We start from the raw sequence: 25,197 nt of genomic DNA, 5'->3' as shown, positions 1-25,197 counted from the left end.
TCATTTAGTTTGATATGATTATTCTAGTGTAATGTAGATTATGCTTAAAAATACACTGAACAAACAAATGAGACTTATGGAACTTGTTATACAGTGGTGACTATAAGCAATAAAACAAGGGGCTTTTTATGTCTGAAAATAGCCAGAGAATTTTATTTTTTATGGCCCCAACCATAACTGGATAACTGGATATTATTATAAACTATTATAAACAAATCTAAGATTCCAAAATTGATTCAGATGAATCGCCTCCTTGAGACTGAAGCATTTTTTCCCTTACACCTTTAAGTTGTAGAAATTACAATGCATTATATACTTAAGGTATAGATTACATTATCTCTCTCTCGTGTGTGCATGCTCTCTCTCTCTCTCTCTCTCTACACAAACACACACACACACACACACACACACACACGCACGCACGCACACACACACACACACACACACACACACACACACACACACACACACACACACACACACACAAACAGGCCATAAAGATAAAAAATGGAGCACTCTCCTGTGCTAAGCTGAGACCACCCGCTGCTATCCCTGCCTGTTCCCTCTTGCTTTCCAGGCTGTTCATTAGGCAGTATGTAGTTCATCGCAGGTTAAGAACTGGGGGCATTTAATCTCCCTATGACTCTCCAAAAGAAATCTCTCATGATCTGAGAATCTATTCACCTGCTGTTAACTCTTCACCACAAAACCACAGAACTCAATTTGACCTGCAGTCCTCCGTAGAGCTTTCAGCACAGCTGATCTTCACAGCAAAAAGATAACAGATGTTCCGTTGGTTTAGTACAAAGATTTCCTTTGGTATAAGTTAGAGAAACATTATTGAACAAAATATAATAATTTGCAACGGTACAAACTCTGGGCTGGTCTCAGCTGACCTAGGGATAAAGACAAGAAGCCATTGAGAAAATCTAATTGATGTTGTTTCATAAAAAGTGAATATGAGTTTTACATACAACTATTAAAGGATGTCAGAAGCAGACACTGACAAAGACCTTTTATAGCACAACAAACAATGAATATTACACATTATTTTTTATATCAATTATTTTAATATAAGAAAAAACAGCACTTTCTGATTAGTTCTTTTGATATGCATGATTGGTAAGAAAAGAAGCTGATCTTAAAGCAGAGACATCCACAGCAGTGTTTTATCAATATACAATGGTGTCCAAAGTCCAGTGATACTACTGCGAGTCTCCCCATAAACACATGCCAGAACAACACATAGTTACACTAACCGGAAGCAATACCAGCGATAACGTCACATTTATTTAACCTGTAGTCAACCTTTTTTTTTGGTGTAAATAGATAAAAGAAACAGAAGATATTCTAAGTCTATTAATTTAATACCTATAGTGAAATGATTTTACCATGATGATTTTGGTGACTGATGATGAGAGGAAATTTTCCACACTCTCCCATCTCTACTCTGTGTGCTAACAGCTCCTGAAGTGAACGTATAAACAGAGCCGTTTAAGCCACCTGACTGCAGAGAAAGTCATTGCAAACTCTATGCGGAGTTTAGCTAGCCAGCATGTGTTTTTCCCAGCTGTGGAATCCATCAGAGATCGGCCAGACAATCCACTCCTGTCCTCCTCCACCACACCTGTTCTCAATTACATACACAGTACACATAGTACACAAGGCCTGTAACGTTATGTATGTTTATTACAGAGTGGAGAGAGAGGCCACTATATAGATATTTGCTGAAAAACAGAAAACTCAACAGTCAAGCTCACATGTTCTCTCTGTGTTTATTGTATGAGGATAACAAGTTGTCATCAACAGAAACCAAAACCAAGCTCTGCCCCTCTTTCTCGCTACATTATTTGTGTTATTTGAGATTTTCAGAGGTTTTGCTGTTTAAGATTAAACTGTGAAATGAGAACTGAATCACTGACAGCTGACACTAATATGCTGCCATTTCATAGCTGATAACTATCAGTTAGTAAAGCACAGTGTATTTAAAACTATTGGAGAAAAAAAAAACGTTATTTTAGCCGATATAACTGGTTATCCAAATTTTTAGCTGCTTAAAAGCTGCATCAGTCACAAAGTTTTTGGCCTAATCCTAAAATAGAATGTGTCCTTGTGTCAGAGGTAGTTCAGTACACAGTAAAGCCCATCATAATAGCATATGAAAAACTCAAAGAACACAAGAGAACATCTACCTAGGTTGGGACAAGAAGAACTTCACCACAGGGAATAATAAACAGGACTTAATGACAGAAAAAAAGCAGACGTCTTATAATCTTTACACTACTTTAAAAAGAACTACAATTCAAAACTAACTCCTGTTTTGAATCTGCATAATTTGCAGATCAAATACAATTGAAGAAATAAGCGATTTGCATGTTCCATCATTCAGGGTGTGTCATACTGGCAGTTTTATTACTTTTTATGAAGAATAACATCACCATCATAAACAGGTACACAGAGAGTCCACTGAACTGTGACTGAGCCAATTGTGTAACAATAATAAATACTACAGGATGTGACATCATGTAAGCTTGGTAAGAGAACACACAGCAACTGCTTCATATGGAGAAGGAACTGGGACAGGAAGTGTTGTTCAGTCACCTACAATTACATTCGGATGTGAAGCACTAGGCCAGACCTGATTCAATTTCCAGGGAATTATATAAGTGACAAATAACAGCCTCGGTCACACATCGCAAAGGCCCAGACTCCAAAGCAGCACCTGCTCTATTGCTCCTCTACTCCACGTGGCTAAACAGAAAGAAACCAAGCTCACTCCCAACTGCCAGTGCCTGGGTCCATCTCCAGTTACTGCTGTAGCATCGTGACTGGCGTAAATAAGACAGGGCCTTGCTCTCTGCTGTTGCTAAGAAAACAATCAAAAGCACTTTAATGTTTAACTGCAGGGCTAAGTCTTTCCTAAACACATTGTGATTAGACATTTCAGTTTGTTTTTCCCCAAAAGTACCTAGAATCCCAGGCCCATGCACAGACATTTTTGTGGGGGCAGGGGGTCAAGGAAAATGGCAATATTGAGGTGACTTAAACTTATTTTAATTTACAGCATACTGCAAACACTTACCAAGAGAGTGTAATTATGTTTCAGAGGAAACCAAACGTAGTGGTCAGAGTTTTTCACAAGGCAACCAAAAATATTGCCTTTACTGTTTGAACAGGAATTCAAACCCCAACCTCCAGTGAACATTCCCCATTAGGCTATCTGAATGTTATAAACGTCAGAGTTGAACTTTATGTAAAAGCTCAGTGGAGCCCAAAATAAATAATTTTTTTGTATGTTATTAGCTCATTTTAATCCCTTTCGGTTGTTGTTCACAAAAAACATACATTACATAGATTATCAGTGCTTCAAAGGCAATACTTCCAGCATACATCCATGAAAGGTTGTTGTTACTGAAATCTCCAGAGGGAGGCCCAAGAACGACAAAGCCTGTGGAACTTGAATCAAACCATGAGCTCTTTTCCCAGGGCATCGCTGGAAGAGATCTTCAAGAATGGCCTTATTAAAAATAAATGTTACTTCTACCAACCAAGAGGGCACTTGTACAATCTAAGGACCAAGGGGCAAGAGCTAAAGTCACTTCTGTGCTTCATATGTGCATGTGCCTGCAGACACACCCTCTAATTGGTGAATGCAGCTACTTTAAGGTGCACTGATAGTGGACACAAGCGTTCAATTGCACATAGCTTGTATAATCCTCATAAAAAAAGCATCACTCACAGAATGGTACACTCTACAGCAGCTGCACAAGTATAAGGTCACTATGCCCAATGCCAAGTGTCAGCTACAGAGAATAAAACTCTTCAGCATTGGGGTGTGGAACAGTATGCATTATCTGGAGTGATGGAGCTCCATTCAGTACCTTTGGGATGAGTTGGAATGGCATTTATGATCCACAACTAATCACCCATCATCAGTGCCTGACTAATGCTCTTCTGTCTAAATGCAATCAAATCCTCACAGTAATGTTCTAACATTTAGTGTAAAGCCTTCCCAGAGGAGCAGGGGCTGTTACTGCAGCAGTGGAGGGAAAACTCTCTATGAATACCCTTGATTTTAGAAGAAAGACTGGATGAACAGGCGTCTACAAACTTTTGGACTAGTGTATCTTCTGCGAACAGGATGGTCTGTATTTATTAGTGTAGGTGGAAGTGAACTAGAGCCCTAAAGCTCACTACACAACAAACACAACACCTGAAACGAAGCTTAAGTTCACCAAAATGCTACAAATGTGACATGTCTGTTTTCAGACTGCTCCAGTCAGACATGCGTTTGTGTATGAGCATGTCTGTGTTTCTGCCTGTGTAATGACAGGCTGAACAACCAAAAGTGGGAACAGTGATTGCTGGTAGAGCTGAGCTTGAAGCTAAAAATGTGCTTTTTTTTTCTAAAGGACACAGTTGGGTTTGCTAGTGCTGATCTCACACCAGCACAGAGTTGGCCATTAATTCAACAGTTGCTGACTGCTTTCATGGAAGAGATAGCTTTTCGTGTAGTTGTCCAGGTCAAGTAAAATGTTACCCTACAAAATAGCACATGAAATAGCCAAGTGTGGTTCATGTTATTGTGAAATTGTATGTCACACACTAGCCATCCACAAACTGGTCATCCACAAACTGGCTTTCCATTATGATCCTATCCTGTCAATTGTGACTTTTACAGTCCAACCATAAGCACTGACCATCCCACACTATGACCACAGCCGCAGAGTACATCTACCCACTAATGTCAGACTTTCTCCACTTCACAAGTGAAGCAGTTTCAGAAAGGTCAGAGAGGTAATCCATTACCAGAGTTAGGGTCAGTGTTCAAAAATCTGTGATTGGGTTTTTGTCTTTCTCTGTGTCTGTCTGTCTTTTCTCTCTCCCTCCATCTGCTGGAGTATCAGGTCTCATCGTTGAGTGGGAGGAAGGACATGTTGCTAGGTGATTTTTGGTGTCAGACACACAAAATCCCACCTCGGAAAAGGACACACGCGTCAGATGACACTGGGTTGGAGCAGCTCATGGCACAGGGGCTCTTTGTCATGGAGATCAGAGGCTTTGGAGAGGTTTCGCTCTCTCCCTCTCTATCACATTTGAGCCCTGTGCGTTTCTATGGTTCAGCTCAGAGTGTGGGCAGCCACAGCTACCAGAGCATGCTAGCACAAAGTGGGCTACAGCCAATGACAATATTTAGAGACAAGTCATGCTAAGTCATATGTCAGCTCTGGGGGGTATTCCACAAAGTATGCCAGATGTCAGTTAGCCAGAAAAATTGAGCCCAGAGTTGAGGCTCGTCCAGCCCTTTAGCTTTTCTCATATTGGACAGACATGACTTTGGGCTTAAGTCCTGTGGCTAAACTGAGAAATCCTGCTTTGTGAAATACTCTGATCTTTAAACCTGCCAATGTTCTGACACTATGGACCCTTATACAACAACAAATATCACTACTTCAGAAAATCAATAGAAATTGCAGAACTTAACTGAAGCGTGCAAAAAAGTGCTAATGGATGTTCAACTGCTGATATAGCACTTCAAAGAAAACGTAAGCTAGAGTACACAACCCTCAGCATGACCTAATTTCTGTTTTGCAAGCCATGCCAGTACAAACACTCCCTATCACCGCCTCTCTCTGGAGAATACCAAGAAACTCTGCTGAAGAGAAAATCAGCATACATGTTTTTAATTTAACACCTCTGAGGAAGCACTGGCTAAGAGGAAACCACTCTGTAGAGGAAAGCTGCACAGACGAAGGGAGTGAGAGATTTGGAATAGGTATGATAGCCTGCTACCGTGATGTCAAGAGTAAACCCTTCAGTTATCTCATTCACTGTGTGCGCTAATAGTCTGTTTCCTGCCCCCCTCATCTCAGCTCTCACTGAACTGAAAAACACGCACACAGCGTCTATTCCAGTGTCTCACTGTGAGCATATATTTAATGCACAAAATGAACATCTGATGCACAGATGTTCACCCAATGCTGAAGTAATCTTTTTCCATTACACTGAAAAACATATGACCTAACACTAAAATGGTACAGATCACTATATCAACTTTACAGGAAACGTATAATTAATTTTTGGTTCTGTATATCACCAAGAAAAAAAGTCTTTAAACAAATATCCCCAATCCACCAGCTTTATGGCCTCATCGGTTACTAGCTTAATTCTTACCAAACAATCTGCCTCCACACCTTTGCCCATTCTCACGCACTCTCTGACAGACTGTCACTAACCACAGCATACCTATAACACTGAAAACACTCTCCTAGATTTTAACTTTGCACAAAACAATGAGAAAGGCAAAAGTTACTCACACGACTGCTCTCTTTGAAAAGTTTAAAGCTCATCCACTTTGGCATGGTGGCTTGTCTGTCCTTCTGTTCTCTCCCTCCTTCTCTCTGTCTGTCGCCGTGTTACTCCTTCTCTCCCTGTGTCTTGCTCTTCCTTTCTTCCTCACTCTCACTCTCACTCTCTCTTTCTCTGGCTTGAGGTTGGTATGTGATTGGCTGGGACAGACTGGCTCGCAGGCAGTACAGTGTTTGAGACCTGTCACTGCTGAGAATGTGGAAGACTGAATCACCTGTAGAATATGAGTGCAGCTCTCTAGGGTGCATGTGTGCTCAGCTCAGTTAAACACCTCCCCGAGAGCGTCCGCCATCTGCTCATGTGAGTGTGTAGGGGCGTGTGCGTCTAACCCAGCTGTGTTCCGATGACAGTAGCACGCGGATGGTCTTGTGACATGCGGATACAGCGGTGATGAGGAGAGAATAGCCTCATTATCTGACTGGCACTGAAGGCCACAGTAGCTCTGATTTCTGAAGTGTACAGTAACAGGCAGAGAGCCTGCCCTGCAGCAGCGCAATGAACAGATCTCTTATGCCGAAAAGGAGTAAAGCATACTGTCTGTGTCGACACAGATCTTTGTATCTGCAAAATGGTAACTTCATAGGAGAAGCAAAAAACGTTCTTAACTTTAAATGAAAGTTAATGGAACGAGATGTTTTTTCATGTAATTTGGATCATCTCTATTCTTCCACTCAACATGAAATTTTAACATAATATAAACATATAGTCCGACAGCAACAATATGCAGCTTAGGAAGTCACAGCCCTGATCTCCAAAAAAAGAACACCATCTGGATGTGAACTGGAATTAACCCTTTCATTCATTGGAAGGAATAACATCTTTCAAACACAAATAGACACAGAGCCTTGACCAGCACGGTGCAAGTGTCAGGATTCACTTTTCAGAGATGAGCAATAAGGCAGAAACAGTAATGTCATAATACTTGGGGACATATTAACAAGTCACAATATGTAACAGAAACATTGTGTCAGAACTGACACTTTTTCAAAAAATCACATGAAAAACTACAAGTACAATATTTTTTTTTCCCAAGAAGGACCAATTTTGCTCACTTGGACACAGGAAATAAATATATGTAAAGTGTACTTATCAAATATATTTACAAATGTATAAAAATGGCCAAAATGTTTTTTTGTCCCACAGTTTTTGGGATGCATTTTGAAATAAAACAAAGTAGTTAAAATGTATTTCACATACTTAAAAAAAAATACTGTCAGGATTTAATCTTGTGATGTCCCATTAATAGTCCAAAACCTTAGATAGTTATGCCACTTGGGACCCTCTTCTAAACCAAGGATAAAAAAGGATATTGTGACTTAATTTATCACAATAATGATCTCATAACGTCCTATCACTTATAGTTACACTGTCCTCTGGCTTAAAGGAGTACCCCCATTTTCCCTCAATTTCACAGTGAACTGCAGTAGATCCAAATCCAGACGTCCTTATAGAACCGAAGACAGCTGGACCAACATTTTACTTATGTGATTCACAGAATTTTGGTCAATTTGGCTACTGTTTGTCCACATCAGCATCAAACTGAAATGATAGGCAGATTCACTGTGCAAGAACATGGATGAGACAACTTCCAGTGTGGTTAAAATATACAAGAAAAAGAAAACAGAAATGCAATGGTTCTAAGGACTGCACTAGTTATGGGGATCATAAGTGCAAGTATGGTTAACATTTTACATAGATAAAACAGTGTAATCTGAGTCTAGCAATACATAGTTTAACAGTGAATAACCCAGAATCTGATACCCTATAATGTGTAGGGCCCAGAAATATGTAACATATATTACCCTATGTCCAGCTGCTCTGTGGAACTGTCTACTTGTCCACAACCAAATCCTGGAGAGATGTATACTCCTCTAGCCAGCAATGGACAATGTAGGGCTGTTTCTAAGCATCCTATTCTATTGGCAATGCTTTTCTAAGGAGATTGTTCAAGCAGTGTAAAATACACTATGGAGATTCTAGAGATCTCATTCAATGTTGGAAATGACCTATGCAGCCAGATATAAGGGAGATATAGGGAGATAAGGAAGTAACAAAAACAGCACAACAGGTGTGGACTCTGCTCTTCTATGGCCATATGTCCTCAGATAAAACTAGTAATAAAACCAATGAGAAAGTAGACAAGTCTGCCTCTTAAAAAAGCACATCAAAAGACAAAAAGTAGAAAAAAATGTACCCACTTACAATTATTTTATATTGTATTAGTAGATTTCATTTGCCCCAAAAGAAATGTAAATAAAAAGCTGCTTTATTAGTCACAAATGTGTATAACTGGACTCAACACTTTAAGTTGAAATCAAAGTAAATGACCACAGGGTTTTGTTTTGTGATATGTCATCTCTATCTCCAGGCTTTCCACCAGGGCTATTTCCATAGCAATCATCAGCATTATACTGCTTAAAAAAAGGCATTAAGACTTACAGAAAGCAGAGAAAAGGCCTGTTCCTAAAGTTAGAGCATGTGTACCCCCACAATCAAGACACAGACAGAGGAAAATAGAGGGTAAGAGCCAGAGACAAACAAAAAGACAAAAACAGAGCAATATATGGAGAGACAGTGAGTTGAGGCATTGTCTTGGAGTAGGGTGGGCATCTGAGTGGTCTGAAAAAGTCTGCACTGGTCTCACAAAATAATTATTTACAAGCTCAGAAGAGCACAAGCACCCACCACGGAACAATTGACGCGGCCAAGCTCGTAAAATAACAACAAGCTGTCAGAAATAGTCACACAGTCTTACAGTGACTTTAACAACTCTGCAGTTTTGTTCTGTTTTCATTGTGCCTTGTTTTGAGTTTATCTTGTGGAATATATGTCATAAAAACTCTGTGCTGTCTTGTCTGTGTGTTTATCCAAAGGATGCACTGCATTAACTAAAATTAGGTCTCAACAAAAGGCTCTTTGTTACCTCTGTCTCTCTATAGCAACATACATGAACATTCATTCATCACTAACTGGCTCACAGAGTGAATCAGCATCACCACTAATGTAATAGAGAAAATGTAAAGCTGGCACATGACACTATAGAAAAAACATACAACTGCATTAGCAACCAGTTGTAGATCGTAAAGTGCATTCAGGTTTTCAGGCGAATGAAGGACCTTTTCAGCAGAATCATTACAACCCTCTTCAGGACAGAAAACAACAGCTACCCACAAGCTCGTCTGGAGGGCACAGCAAAAAAAAAAAATACACCCACACACATGGTGTGTGAGGGAATAAATTACTCCTACTTTCCCTCTCACTAACCTTCTCACATACACACAATGATGAGTGTGTTTTACTTAGAGATGGCATCAATCCAATATCATTTATTGGTATTGGGCAGATATAAGCAGTCAATGCCTTAAAAATAGCTCATTTTAAAACTTAGTAGTTTTTAAATAAAAAAATATATAAGTCTTGGTATTTGCTGATAATCAGAGCTTCTATGTGCCATGTCTCGTTACAACTCTAGCAGAATGCCCTGCATGATAGCCTCTGTTGTCAGGTCTGCAAAAAAATAAGATAAGATAAGATAAGATAATCCTTTATTAGTCCCACAATGGGGAAATTCTCTTTTTCGAAATATCGAAAAATCTAATTTGAGGCAGTGCATAGAAATTTAAAAATCACTGAAATGTCCCTTGGTGTCTCATGCTGTCATCTTTCATGCAAACCACTGTGAATGAGGCATCTGGGTGCCACCTATCAGAGTAAAGAGGCAATGAGTGGGAGGGGCTTAAGTTATGCATGCTCCAATGACTGGCTTTTTACAAATCAATGATAAATTCTAGCCGTTGTCATTTTGGGGGCTTGTTTTGTTTAAGAGTGGGAACAACAAGTATTGAAAAAGTTATTTTGGAGAACTTTTATTTATCTGAGTTGAACATATTTGTATCAATATATAATCAGAGCTCTGTAGAATATTTTTGACATACAATTTGTTTTAAAACATATTTTATCTCAGAATTAAAAATTATGTTGAACCTGAAAATATATGCATCATTATGCTCCTAGTGCGCATGCATGTAAGTTGTGCACATGGTGCACGCATTAACGTATCATCATTGTGGGAACACACTGTATCTCCATTTTTTACTTATTTACAGCATTTGAAAATGCCAGCTACCCAGTACACACACACACATACATACACACACAGACACACACACACATACACATAGACATACACATACATATACACATACATATATATATACACACACATACACACACACACACACACACACACACACACACACACACACACACTATCTAAGCCGCTTATTCTTCTGGGTCACAGAGGGTGCTGGAGCCTATCCCAGTGTGGGCGGAAGGCAGGAAACAACCTGGACAGGTCCCAGACCATCACAGCAGCTACCAAATCCAATGTGAAATTTCATGATGAATGGACCAATAGAAATGCTCCAAAGTTATTAGAAACAATCTTATTATTTTGACTTCCATCATAAAGTAAAAAAGTTTTTTCCTAATTCTATAAAGTTACCATTTTTGGGAAACAAGTATGTTATGAGCAATAGCACATTTTAAAGCACTCCTTATTTTTGCTGTATGAAAATGTATTGTATTGAGACACCACCAAAGCATATCAAATATAATTTAAAATTTTGTTTATCGCTACACCTTTACAAGAAGCTATTCTGTTTGTGCATTTATATATGTATTTATACATTTTATATATTTTTCTCCTGCAGAAGCAGATTTGCTTTACTGACATGACATTTCGCCAACACAGTAGACCACAGAGCAAAACAGCAACATGAAAACACAGATGAGCCACACTCAGCATTGAGAATTCCAGCTGCAGCAGGAAGCCACTTTGCTCTGGGCAAGAACAAGTCACAAGGACACACTCATCTCACAGAGACAAGCCATAAACAAAAACACACACAGAACATCCTCATGTAAATACCACAAATATCAAACACAGACGAACAATGTCTGTTCATCAGGAAGCAGTGTAAAATGTAGCTTACTTTGATTTCATAAGGCCCCCCATAGTTCCTATGATGACACAGACCAGCACACAACCGGAACAGGCTTTTCATAACTTCACATGATTACCTGACACCCTAAACACAAAGTGCCACCATGACTGCCTTCCCTACACAGCCATGACACTGTCCCTGCTCAGCACATAAGAAAAGGGTGGGAAACCCTGTTTCAGCCTGTCAATCAAAAGTCACATTTCCCTTAGGGGGCGGGGTCAGCAGCATGTTTTGTGGAACCAAATCTTCAACAGTTTGGCTGTTGAAGGCAAAAAAATCTTATTTACATATTCTTCCCTTTACTCTAAGTGTAGGTGATCAGTCAAGACATGCTTGGTGTCCAGTGTTTGCTTCTTTAGTTTTGCACTGGTGTTTGCCTCAAACTGCACTGAGTAGTTAAGTAATCTCAAACAGTCTTGCTTATGTGATTTCTGACACTGCATGAAATATTATTTCACTTGAGCACACAGCTAAAACAGTAGCGGCAAACAACTTGGAACCTGAATTTAGTCCATATCTTTGGCATTTTTTTTGTAGTGCAAACCTACAGAAGCAAACTCCACCAAATGTGTCTTGGCAGAAAAGTGTAAATTCGATTTTTTACCACTACAACATTGTGTTAAGCCATGGCTGCAGTGCAAGCTGAATGACTGTAGGCTCCAGGAGACAAATAGAGAGAAATACAGTTTCTACCTTGTCACTGTCTACAGTGTTCTGTGAGGTTCGTGAGGCGATGGAGATGGTGTCTGGCTGACTGCTACCATCTCCCTGACTGTCAGCATCCTCTCCAGTGTCCCTGCACACACACACACACACACACACACACACACACAAAATAAATACTTACAAAACAAGCATAGTTTACATACAACCATATACACCAGCTGCTTCAAAAGAACCTTGCATGGCTGTGGCTTTACACACAAATAATGAGCAGTAGTAGCCTCAAGGCACATAGGCACATACAGAGAAAAATGAAGGGTTTAAAATAAATAAATAAATAAATATAAATATCAATCAACAATGATGTATGGAATATTTAAGATGTTAAAGATTTATACTGGTTGATTGCATTGACTATAAATTAAAATATAAAACATATAATGTAAGCAACCAAAAATAATCAACCAAACTTCCATGCGAAAGAGAGTGTTATTGGTGTGCTCAGGGGACTTATCTGTGTGCTCTGGTGACATATCACAGAGTATCAGTAAGGTGCTCCTTGGCAACAAAGCTGAACATCACATACATTACCTGACACCAAGACAATCTTACACACTGTCCCTAAAAGCAAAAACTGCCTATATTTCCAGGGCAAATCCATTTAGGGGCAGATTAGAGAAAGCCTTCAATGCATTATGCATAGTTGTTATGTATGGACAGCTTTCTTTATACAGTGTGCTATTTTGTAAACTGAACTTTTGGTACTGGTATATCAACCAAACTATCTGAAACCAGATGTAAGATCATAATACAGCAACATAATATACTTGAAATTGTATCTAAACAGAGGACAAATACCCGCTGTCTCTATTGAAGGTAACTGTGTGGTGCATTCATGCTTTAAGTGGACTTTAGATGTTTTAATATGGAATTATAAATAGAACTTACTTTAAAAAGTGAATGTGCATCTGTGTGGAATCTAACCTCTTGCTGTTATTACGTGGCTTAGCTGGGGTTTTGGGGATGGGGATGGGCTCCTTCAGTGCCCCCTTCAGGTGAATGATCCTTTCCTGAATCACCTCCCGAATGTTCTTTATCCACTCCTGCTTCACCTCAATGCTAGATGCCTGTGGAATTAATTCAGTTAAAGTGGAAAAAAAAAAAAGCTTTTGCCTGTTATCCTAGTGTCATAGTCACTAATAATGCAGATACAGATGTGCACAAAGTTGGCAAACCAGAAAACCTACAATGTTCTCAAATTGTGTTCTGTTTTATTGTATCATTGAACTGGGAGGTTTAAAGTCTGACTACACCTACACTCATGTTAAAGCACAGATACAGAGATAAATGCACCTTGAGGACGGTTTTGTTGTCGGATGAGGGCGTGCGTCCTGCCCACAGTGCAAATTTACAGGGGTCCCCCTCTATGTGCTCTGTCACCCCCAACTCAGACGTCTGAAAACAAAAGCGGAGACACAAGTGATTCAGAACAGCTTATCACTAAATCAACAGAGTTCTTTAGACAGAGAAAAGACCATCATATTAACCATCCACTCTTCATAATCTACATCTCAGAGGAAGAACATATACAAACTAAAATAAATACATTTTTTAAATCAATTCAATGGACATGCAGTATCTGTAATGTCTTGGCTGCAACACAAACATCTGCTATTAAACGTTCCCTCATTAAAGTGCGCTGCAAATGCTGTGCCTAAGGACCTCTCATGCTACAGACGCAGGTGGCACTGAGCAGGTGCACATTCATTCACATTTAACATAGAAGAGAAAGACTAAATCCACTCCATCTGCTCTGCATCTCTGCACACACACACACACACACACCTGCCTTTCTTGTCTCTACACTCTCATGGATGGGTGTTTGTGTTACATGTTTGTGTTTTCATAAATGTCACATGTTTACTGCTAAATTGATGAGCCAACTGATTTATAATTTAGATTTTAATTCATATCTTCCTTAGAAGAATACACATGGCAGTGTACCAGTAGTTTGTTCTTGTAGACATATTTGGTGCGTCCAGCCGAGTCCTTGATCTCCTTGCTGAAAACAAGGGAGATTTCGAAGAGGAAAAGGTGGCGGTCCCGACCCTTCCGGATCAGAGATTTGGGGTCCCACACCTGGAATGTATCCTGCAGGATCAGCTCTCCCTGCACATCCAGATTCTCATCAAAACCTACACCAAAGCCAAGAGTCAGGGGTCAAAAGTCACACAAGATATCAAAACAGACATAGTCAACAGTTCTATGGAGAGGTATAGTGCAATTTTAGGAAAACACCAAAGCAGATTAAACATGTTGAAGAAACTGAACTATCTGCTACACTATATTCCCAAAAGTATCCAAACACCAATTGCATCTATTGCTAAAACAGACCTTTAGTTGCACACATAGCTTATATAACCTCCACAGAAAAGCAGCTGCATGAGTCTAAGGTCACCACGTCCAATGCCAAGCAACAACTAGAGGGGTACAAAGCTCCCCAACATTGGGCTGTAGAGCAGTAGAACTGTATTCTCCAATATCTTTAAGATGAGCTGGAGTGGTGTTTGTGATCCAGAACTAATCATCCCTCATCAGTACCTGATCCTTACTAGTGCTCTTGTGGCTGAATACAATCAAATGTTCTAATATCTAATAAAGCCTTTCCAGAAGAGTAGAGGCTGTTACATCAGTAGGAGCAGGCGTTTACAAACCTGTGGACATGTCGACAACTGAAATGTGCTTCTCTATGATGAAACTACGATACATTAGTGGATTTGGCTTCTATCATGATTATAACTGTCCTGTGAGCTTTGTCTGTATAAAGCCGTCAGTACTGTGTGACGTACCCTCTAGCATGCTGAGATGCATGGCATCGTTAGCTCTCTTCGGCACACCCAGCATCACCTCCAGCCCATCCTTTATCTCACCTTTGCCCTCTTCACAACAGCTCAGTAGCTCCTGAGGGCCCAGAGGGGAAAGAAGAAGTTCTCAAACCACCATAAAACTGCATTTCAGCAGCAGCAAACTGTTCATTTTTTGTTAGATCGAATACAGAACTGCTACATACACAACTTTTTGCAAAACTTTAGCAATACTAAATTTAGCAATACTACAAAGATGATGTTTAGGTGCTTTTAATACAGTGAACACATATGCAGTGTATACAAAAATGAGCAAAAGAGGAGAGAGTTGGAGATGTCTGATGTGGCTTTTGGCCAGGGGGAAATGAGAATCAGAGATTTCTGCACAGGACAAATTGGTATGAGTGAAGTGCCTTCAGTAGGAAAGAGAGAAAGAGTCTCCAGGGAGTTCATTAAAGCTCTGTTATTTCCACAGACAGTAAACAGAGAGAGAGGGAGAGAGAGCAATAGAGAAGGAGAGAGAGTGAGGAAGGGGTGGGGGGAAGAGAAAGAAAGTGTGCAGTAAAAGGCTTTGATGCTGAAGCTTTTCCCTGGAGGTAATGGGCTAATCAGCACTCTTAAGATTCTCTCTGATGTCTGCTGATGATCTCGTCTTCCCTCCATCAACAACACACACACAAACCAAGCACCTTGAGGAGGAGCTGGTACTTGGTGATCCTCTGGACGGGTTTGATAAGGTAGGAGGAGATGGAGTTTGCCAGGCCGTGCCTCTGCTGAATTTCCTGCATGGGAGCATATTCAGCATTTAGCATTCAAAACTCACACAAGAACCGAAAGCTCATGCACAGCACACTCGCTCCTGGTCTTCCTTTTATTACTGTTTACTGCTGAGCAAGTAGAAAGTGGGTAAATATTGCAGCATCGTATAATTCAGCTTGAATGGCTAGCTGGTGCCACCTATTGGTTAGGGCAGACTGTTTGTGGCAAACAGTTGCTTCAACCCTCAATTAAGAATTGTGAAACACCGTCAGACGCCCCATTACCAGTGCAGAGTCTGGTATTTTTTTCTGACTGCTGTTTCAGTACTAAAAACAGGTCTGCTATAGTGATTCCTGAATGGAAATATAATTAAAGAAGCTTGTACGTAAGGAGATAAAGTAGTGAAATAAAAAGCTAAACACATGAGAAGAAGGGAACAGCATTGCTCTTACGTCAAAAAAGCTCCCAGCATGCTCCAGGATTAGCTGGCTAGAGTCCGGCTTGTTTTTACAGTACGTCACATAGATTTGGAATTTATCCGCCTGGAAAACATAACATGAAATGTATATTAAATCTTCTTAAGATCTTAACTTTTATAAGGTAGAAGGTAAAACATCATTTACATTATATTTACATCAACATTATCAGATCAGGGTACATATATAAATTGTAAAGTATCTGATATGTAATCAGCTCCGCTGTAGCCATCTTCTTAATAAGAATATAATATACAAAAACTAATGCAATATTAGCACAGTTATTCTAAAAGGCTTGATACTAAATCAAGGTATTAATTGCATGCCACTTACCCATGTGACAAAACAATGGCCCACATCCTCTGGTAACTGCTCATAATTTATCAGCTCTTTTAAGAAGATGCTAAATAAGGCAACAAGATACAAACAATGCTTAATCACAGTCCAAATTCACTCGCATATCACATGAGGATAATAATCAACATAACATTTGCATATATTTCCATATTTCAAGCTTCATTTAAAAGGAAATGAAACCCCCACATATTTCATCCTTTAACAAAATGAGAATAAAAGTCTGTTTTACCAAAGCAGTGTGTGTTTGCTTACAAAAAAATAGATTTAACATTCTTAAACAGTGTTTTTAGACAGCTCCTTACTTATTGTGGAAGTCATAAATCTCCTGGATGTTTCCAAAGATGACATGTTCTTTATTAGCGATCCCTGGCGGGATCTCCTCCACACCACTGGTCATCTCCCACAGGTATGTCTACACACATACAAAGACAGCAGACACAGGAAATAACTGTCTGCAGTAATCACCACAACATTATACAACACAACTGAAATCAGGACAAATTACATATGGTGACTTTTTTCTTTAGGGTTCTGTGTATCTGCTGTGGCTTCTTGTGTATAGGAGAAAGAAAAGCTGTGCCTCCAGCACATTGGTACAATGTACATTATGCAAAATTATTGTTTATCTGTAGTACTTTTGTCCACTTGCATAATTTAGAAGTGCTGTCATAGAAAACACACTTCTGCTTACCTCTAAACACTCATGAAGATCTCTGACATAGGCTTTTTCAGTCTGCAGCAACTCTGCCATAATAAATCTATACAAAATACAAACATACAGGGTGTTAGCAGAGCACCATGCTATGAAGACTTAGCTTTAGCAACCATATAGTGCAATTTAAAGTACATAGTATAGTACCACAAAAACTAAAAATAGTTCGTACTATTCACAGTAGGTTATGCTCTTATTTTTTACCTTTAAAAACAACAGTGAGTAGATTAATTTGATCCAGTGTGCAGTGAAAGCTGTGTTCACTCACTCTTTCTTCCTGGCTGACTTCCTCTTCTCCTCGTTGACCTCGTGGTTGGGGTCACGAAGTTTCACCTCTGGGTCAGTCAGGCTGGCTGGAATAATATCCAACTCCAAGTCCTTATTATCCTAAGTGACAGAAATATACACATTCACAAACTTTTTCAGAACTTCTACAAACAAGCTTGATAAGACGATGACGTGATCACTGACCTTTCTCGTTTTTCTCAATGTTTTGTTTAATGGTGACATTTTGAAATTTATATAACTGAGAGAATTGAATAGATGAGATAGACAAGCCAAAAGCAATTGCAATCCACTTAAGCGGGTATCAGAAATTATATTACTGTTCTGTATGATCAAAGACAAGAGAAGAGAAATAAATTACTATAATATCACAAAAAAGAGAAAATCAACATATAATTTATAAGGAACTATGATAAAGAATAGAATCTCCTATGCTTTTTCAATTCAGTAAAACTAAGCGTCTAGCAACCAGTGACACTACAAAAAAACACAAACACTTCAGGTAGCACTCCAAAAAGTGCTGTGATTAGAGAAGGGCTAATGAGCTGGCTTAAAATGACCATTGGCATTTCCTTGTCTGAGTACAAGGTTAATACCTCCCACTGTATTGTGATTTGTTTGACTTAGGGTTTTTTGACCTGTGCTTCCTGGTTTCAGGGGTATACAGACAGTCTTAACGGAGATGTTCTAGAATAAGCAGGTTAAGAGGCTCTTCTTCAGAGCAGTCAGGGTTGTCTGAGTCTGCATGGGTTGATGTAATAAAGCTTTAAATGACTTTAATTGTTGAAACCATTGGGTTCTGCTGTATTGTTCTGCGGACTTTCATTATGTTCTCATTTTAGCTATTGCCTATGGAAAAGATGTTGAAAATCCAGTGAAAGGCAGAAGTCATATATACTGGATAAACCTTAGCAGGATTCCATTTACACTTTTTACTAAAATACTAAGTGTGACCAGATGACATCCAATTTGACATTTTTCCCAGTGCGATACAAGTTGACAAGCTGGACTTAAATCTTTTCATTATGAGAGAAGGCTCTTGGTCTTGGTCTGTTTACACTTGTGTTATATGTAGTCAAGATCCGTCTCTGACGACCTCCAAATGTGGTTTAAGTGATCTGATTGTAATCCACTCACAAAGCATCCTGGGTATGTTTACATCTGGCTTTTCGTGCAGTCAGTTGAAATCCAAATGTGATCTGATCACCAAAAAATGCATGTTAGTGCAAGGTGTAAACAGGATCTTACACTCTTGCCACTTTGAAGGTATCTTAAAACCTAGACATCTGTTTGACTTCTAAACAGAATTAGCTCCTTCCAATAGTTCATTTTACTTTTTTAGTTAAATTTTACTGTCGTTCATTTATCATTTTTCCCTTTCCTCTCAAACTGCATTTTATTGTATTCATATTTCACCCTTTATATTTCCTCTGTACTTTGTTTCCTCTGTATCTCCCTGCAAAACATACAATTCTACATAAATAAAATGTATTATTTTTCATTAAAGTTACAATGGTTGTTTAGGTAGTTATTGTCTGGTTTACAATGTAGGCTGGTCACTACCTGAGCTGAAATACCGAGCGTGTTCTATAGACTGCGCTTAGGTTCTAGATGTGCAGTGTTATGAGCTGGTGCTGACTTACCTCAGAACTGATGCCCAGGGCGTTGTTTAGGCTGCAGCGGTACTGGCCCATGCGCAGAGAGAAGTCTCGGTAGCGCTTGTCCACAGTGCTCACCCATTTCTTCAGCTCAGTCACGTGAACATGGCCTTTCTCCACAAAATTATCAGCCAGCTGAATCAGCAGCTTCACCTTTTCCTTGGTTTGCTGGGAGACAGGACATGTGGTAGTTGGCCTAAGTAATTCAGTGTGAGGGTGTTCTTAGTTTGACAAAGACTATATGAATTGTAAGCCTGTTTGTGTGTGCGGGGGTGGTTGTATATGTCTGTGTGTCTAGGTTTTCAAACGGGAGGATGTATTTGAAAAAGTAGAAGCCTTTATTTCAAATTTATTTTAAGGCAAGTGTGGCAGAGAATGTGTATTTTTGTTTGTTTCAGTGTTTATGTAGTTGTTTGTGTTTGTAAGATTGTGATGGTTCGTTTTAATCAGCTGCAGACTGCAGTCTTTATGTCATCATTGACAAACAGCAGGACAGATGTAAAAGCTTCATTTGCTGAGCGAGACAGTAGTAGGTAAGAACATTAAGTGCTTCTAGCTCTGTGCTACTGGACATTCCCACAGACAGAGAAAGAGAGAGAGAGGAGAGAGGTTCGGGCTCAGCATGGCTATGGGTGTGAGTGCTCCCTACCCTGGCAGAGATGCAGAATTCCTCATACTCTTTCAGGAGCTGTTGGGTTTTCTCAGCTGAGTCTCCAGCAGAGTTGTGAGTGGACAGGAAATACTCCCCTGCCTCCTGAATCCACTCTAATGCCTGACAGAGAGGGGGAGAAAAGTTGTATGAGCGAGGAGCTTCAACACAGATATCTGGCGTGTATTCATATTCATTACAGATGTGTTACAGATGTGTTCACAATAGATGTTCAGAGATGTGTTAAGTACATTCAGTGGAGATGAGCGGAGCACATTAAGTGCATGTGTTGTTTATGTTCAGTGCTGTGTGAAATACATTCAGTTCAGGTGGGTTGGTTACTGTTCAGGGCAGATGTGTTGGTCATTGTTCAGTACAGGTGAGTGGGGTATGTTCAGTGCAGGTGTGGAGTATGTTCAGTACAGGTGAGTGGGGTATGTTCAGTGCAGGTGTGGAGTATGTTCAGTGCACGTGAGTGGGGTTTGTTCAGTGCAGCTGTGGAGTATGTTCAGTGCAGTTGAGTGGGGTATGTTCAGTGCAGGTGTGGAGTATGTTCAGTGCAGGTGAGTGGGGTATGTTCAGTGCAGTTGAGTGGGGTATGTTCAGTGCAGTTAAGTGGGGTATGTTCAGCACAGGTGAACGGGATATGTTCAGTGCAGTTGAGCGGGATATGTTCAGTGCAGTTGAGCGGGATATGTTCAGTGCAGTTAAGTGGGGTATGTTCAGCACAGGTGAACGGGATATGTTCAGTGCAGTTGAGCGGGATATGTTCAGTGCAGTTGAGCGGGATATGTTTAGTGCAGGTGTGGAATATGTTCAGTACAGTTGAGTGGGATATGTTCAGTGCAGTTGAGTGGGATATGTTCAGTGTTGTTGAGTGGGATATGTTCAGTGCAGGTGTGGGATATGTTCAGTGCAGCTGAGTGGGGTATGTTCAGTGCAGTTGAGTGGGATATGTTCAGTGTTGTTGAGTGGGGTATGTTCAGTGCAGGTGTTGGGTATGTTCAGTGCAGTTGAGTGGGGTATGTTCAGTGTTGTTGAGTGGGATATGTTCAGTGTTGTTGAGTGGTATATGTTCAGTGCAGCTGAGTGGGGTATGTTCAGTGCAGCTGAGTGGGGTATGTTCAGTGCAGTTGAGTGTGGTATTTTCAGTGCAGTTGAGTGGGGTATGTTCAATGCAGCTGAGCGGGGTGTTCAGTGCAGTTGAATCTTACCTGTTTGGCACTGCGTTCAAACACAACATACTGCTGGCACTGATCCAGTCTGCGCTTCTTCATTGTCCAAAAGTGCAGAACTCTGTTCTCCCTCTGCAACAGTTCATTGAGGATAGCTACAGGAGAAAACAACACAAAATTTAATAACATGGTTTACAATATTATCACAATATAATAACAATAAAACACTAGATGTATAAGGTAATACATGTGTCTGCATGTAGTGTTCTGAATGTCTTTTTGTAAAATAAATAAATGAATAAACAAACTTTCCCAATGGCATGTTGTATAACATCACAGCAGTTGTCATTCATTTCTGGACTCTGGTTGTTTTTGCATGGTCCTAATGGGTATTATGTCTTTGGTTTCCCATAGATAGATTTATTTATTTATTTATTTAGGGAGGAGGAGCTGGTGGTATACTCTCTGTGATCTTGCTAATATGTTAAGAAAGAAGAGCACTGTGTTTTTTACTGTCAGCTATGCAGGTGCTCAGACCGATAACACACTAAAGCTGTTTTCACACCTAGGTAGTTTGCCAAAGTCTGCACCAGAGTTTGGGTTTTTGTGCCATTTTTGGGATATATGCTTCATTTGGTTCAGCTGGTTTCACACTATAAGCTAAAGTGCAGCAAATTATGCTTGTAGGTGTTCTTAGATTGGTCAGGAATTTTCCAGGGATGTAGGTACACTGATACTTTTGCATTTGTCACCATGAAAACAGAAACATAGAAAATAGAGACTCTTAATATCTATGTGTATCACTTTCAAAGCAATTATTATGATTACTATTTGATATCTGCATCTTTATGATCGGTTTTTCAATTTTAATTTGAACCAAAGAGGTGGCTGATGCCTGACCATGTACCGCAATACATGTAACCAAATGAAACTAGATCTAGCATGCTCTGACGTTAAATTTCCTCGTTTGGTGCAGACCATCATAAAAATGCATTTCCACCAGCAGCTAACTGAACCAGGGTTCTCTTGGAAGAGGACCAAGCCCCCTGATTTTTGCCGGACTATGGTTAATTTCTTGGTGCAGACCCAAGTACGGGTGGAGTGTTCACATTTGTCAAAACAAGTCTAATTAAAGAAAAGGTTTGCACCAGGAAAAGTAGGCGTGAAAGCGCCTGTACAGCTGTACAAACATCAAGGAAAGCATGGGATCACAACGTGACAGCATAGTGGGAGCTTGTGAAACCAGAGCTACTCTGCATATCGCATGTGCTAAAAACTGAGGTATACATTTTTTTTTTGAATATCGGTGCATGTCTTTAGCTATATTAGGAAACGAGTCACTTAATTTGCCAAGCACACATACTGAAAATAAGTGATGCATTGAATTTACTTGATTCAAATGTGCAAATCATGCACATGAATAAAATATATCAACATAATTATCACCAAGTGTAAGTAAAGTGAAAGACAAGATCATACTGTTCTAAGTTCGCATGTGGACATACATGTACTCACTAGACTTAAGTAAATTCAATGCATCCCTTTCCAGTGTGGCTGCAGTACAAACATCGTTGTATCTGATCTTTCGCAAAGTGGAGTAGACTGTGTAGACTGACCTTTGACCTGTTGCTCAGGGCTGCGGGTGTTTCCAGAGGAGGTGGGGGTGCTGACATTGTTGCGGTGGATGTACTTGAGGAAAACTTCAGCGTTACGTCTGGCTAAAGTGCAGGCCTGAAACACAGATCACAGAGATCACAGCTGAAAAAGAAAACATACTTCCACTTCATTTCTGTATAAAGTTATTCCAATCAGCTCCCAGACAGAGGATATGGAGCTATATAAATCATTCTCTTTCACTGCCTATTCAACTTGTTCTTAAGCATACTGGTGGGTTGGCAGAGAATTAGTCAGTAAAACTGATAACAGACTGTTTTTTATACTGTGATGTCACACATTAAACTTACAGTCATATGCAAAAGTTTGGGTACCCCTGATCAAATGAAGTTGTGTTGCTTTTCTAAATAAAAAGTTAACACATCGTCTACAGGGAACACAGCTTCTGAAAATTTTAATACACAATTACTTTTATTTGCTGATTTTAACATATTGGGGAAAAAATTAAATAGAGAATGTGTTCTATGCACCATTATGGCACGTTATAACATATTTTATTTTCATGTATAAGTTCCCTGTAGAGCAAGGGTGTCCAATCTTAGGGCCAATGTGGCTGCAGGTTTTCATTGCAACAAAGCAGAGCACGCATGATCAGTTGTTTAACCTTTTCAACTCCTTGAGACCACCAGTGGTTTCAAAACGTACTTCGTCATATTCTTCATAACTTTCATATTTCATAAGCTACATTCAAAAGGTGGGTGTCATGTGAGAGCTGTCTTCTTTTCAGCCAAATAGATAGGTATTGTAATTTTAAACCCTTACAATAAAAGCTGAACTCACAATTTTTTTTTTGTCTACTGAAAGTTGACCCATTTTTCCACAAATCTGGGCTATAAACCATAAACAGATGGCATCTCTTCAGTGATCTGCTCTGTAAAAATTATTTTTATAAAATAATACAAAGAGCATCTAAGATATTTGGCTTTCAGCAATAAACTGTAAGCATATAGCAATATGTGTATGATCACAAAACACATGTTCTGTTAATTTGAGGGGAGCTTTTACAAAAAAATTAATAAATAAATAAAATAAAAATTTACATTTATTTCATGCAGTTACTGAATAATTTGCCTTATGATTTGGTCATGTAAATTCAGATAGAAAAAAAAAACAAAATATACCCTGGTGAAGACAGCGAATGACTGAATAAACGAGTGGAATCAGGTGAGCTCTACTTGTTTGGAATGAAAACCTGCACCCACACCGGCCTTTTGTGGATTTTGTGGACATCCTTGCTGTAGAGGACGTGTTAAAATATTTTCACTTGAAAAATTAACAAAACATGTCAATTGACCAGGGATCTTTTCTGCATATGACTTTTGCAAACGACTACAAAGGATATGTGGATATGTGGAAAGTGATTATTCTTAAATTTGCTCTCGCTCCAGCAGGCTGGTGTCCAGAGGTCAAAATACCTAAGTGACTGTACTTCATTACTACACTTAAGTACACTTTTGAAAGATTTGTGCTTTAGATTGAAACTTAGTACTTTTCCTCAATTACGTTTCCAAGAGAAAAGTTTGTCTTTTACCAAACAGTTAAGTTTCCATACATTCTATTTATTTATGTTTTTAATTAAAACATAAACAAATTCATATCAGCATAATAGGAAAGTGTCCACAACTATAATTAATCTTTGTGCAAGAACTGGTTCTGCCCAGTAGTCACCGCACAACACTTGTGGCCTTCTCTGCTACAGGCCAATGTAATTATTATGACATCATTCTATGTATGCACGCAACATTTATATCCTACTGTTTAAGAGTGTTTGATTTATTTCCACTTTCACTCAATTTTTTGTTTCACACTTCCACTTTTAATCGAGCAGTTTTTGGCAGAGTACTTACTTTTCTCTGTACTTTTTCCACCCCCGCTGGTGTCTTACCTTCAGGAAGGCCTCTTTCTGCTCCAGGTGTTTGCTGATGAGGGGAAACACGTGGTCAGTTTCAGCTGCAGGACCCAGCTTATCATGACCTCCACACCAGTCCTCATCTCTACGATACTCCTGCTCCAAACTCTCCAACACACTGCACACCTACAAAACACACACACAAACACATGCTCAAATATAACTATGCATGCCTGAAAATGTAATACTCTCAATAACATTAACTCACCCACAGACATTCATGCACAAATAGATTACCTTTCCACCCATCTCATTTCACATAGCCAACCATCTTTTTCTTTTCCTCAAATGTTCCTCTGTTGGCTGTTTTGAAGGGACATAAATCTTTGACCTTAGATCAGTGCAGTTAATTTCTTTCAGAAGTATTCAGCGCATCGCAAAATCTCAAAATTGGCCACAATTAGATCAGATTGTTTTGGTATAATTCAAAATTGTTTTCATAAAAATACACTAAATGAACAAACGTGACTGTAAAACCTACTTACGTAATAGTGGAATATAAACAATAAATTCAGGTTGTTTGTGTATTTATTAGTTGTTTTAGTTTGTTTGATTTTTAGGTTTTAACATAGCCTAACACTGATGATAATTCACAGCTGAACCATCATCTTCAGATTTATGTTGCATGATGCAGCTATGTA

General features: G+C 39.4%; 1 protein-coding gene across 1 annotated transcript in view; it reads right to left on the bottom strand.

Annotated features, from left to right (window-relative positions):
- Window positions 1-25,197, bottom strand: part of kalrna (kalirin RhoGEF kinase a) — a 212,163-nt gene that overhangs the window by 42,039 nt on the left and 144,927 nt on the right. Inside the window, exons 18-33 of the mRNA XM_036566096.1 lie at window positions 24,533-24,682; window positions 22,590-22,704; window positions 21,013-21,128; window positions 19,799-19,921; window positions 19,135-19,317; window positions 17,475-17,593; window positions 17,186-17,252; window positions 16,797-16,906; window positions 16,471-16,540; window positions 16,114-16,203; window positions 15,592-15,684; window positions 14,888-14,999; window positions 14,043-14,233; window positions 13,392-13,493; window positions 13,023-13,165; window positions 12,069-12,171 (exon numbers count right to left, since the gene is read on the bottom strand). Of these exons, the coding sequence (XP_036421989.1) occupies window positions 12,069-12,171; window positions 13,023-13,165; window positions 13,392-13,493; window positions 14,043-14,233; window positions 14,888-14,999; window positions 15,592-15,684; window positions 16,114-16,203; window positions 16,471-16,540; window positions 16,797-16,906; window positions 17,186-17,252; window positions 17,475-17,593; window positions 19,135-19,317; window positions 19,799-19,921; window positions 21,013-21,128; window positions 22,590-22,704; window positions 24,533-24,682 (1,887 nt within the window). The remainder of the gene's footprint in view (window positions 1-12,068; window positions 12,172-13,022; window positions 13,166-13,391; window positions 13,494-14,042; window positions 14,234-14,887; window positions 15,000-15,591; window positions 15,685-16,113; window positions 16,204-16,470; window positions 16,541-16,796; window positions 16,907-17,185; window positions 17,253-17,474; window positions 17,594-19,134; window positions 19,318-19,798; window positions 19,922-21,012; window positions 21,129-22,589; window positions 22,705-24,532; window positions 24,683-25,197) is intronic.

Source organism: Colossoma macropomum, unplaced genomic scaffold (assembly GCF_904425465.1).
Source record: "Colossoma macropomum unplaced genomic scaffold, Colossoma_macropomum, whole genome shotgun sequence".
Classification (NCBI taxonomy): domain Eukaryota; kingdom Metazoa; phylum Chordata; class Actinopteri; order Characiformes; family Serrasalmidae; genus Colossoma; species Colossoma macropomum.
Note: the sequence above shows the minus strand (reverse complement) of the source record. Positions and strands in the feature narration are given on the sequence as shown.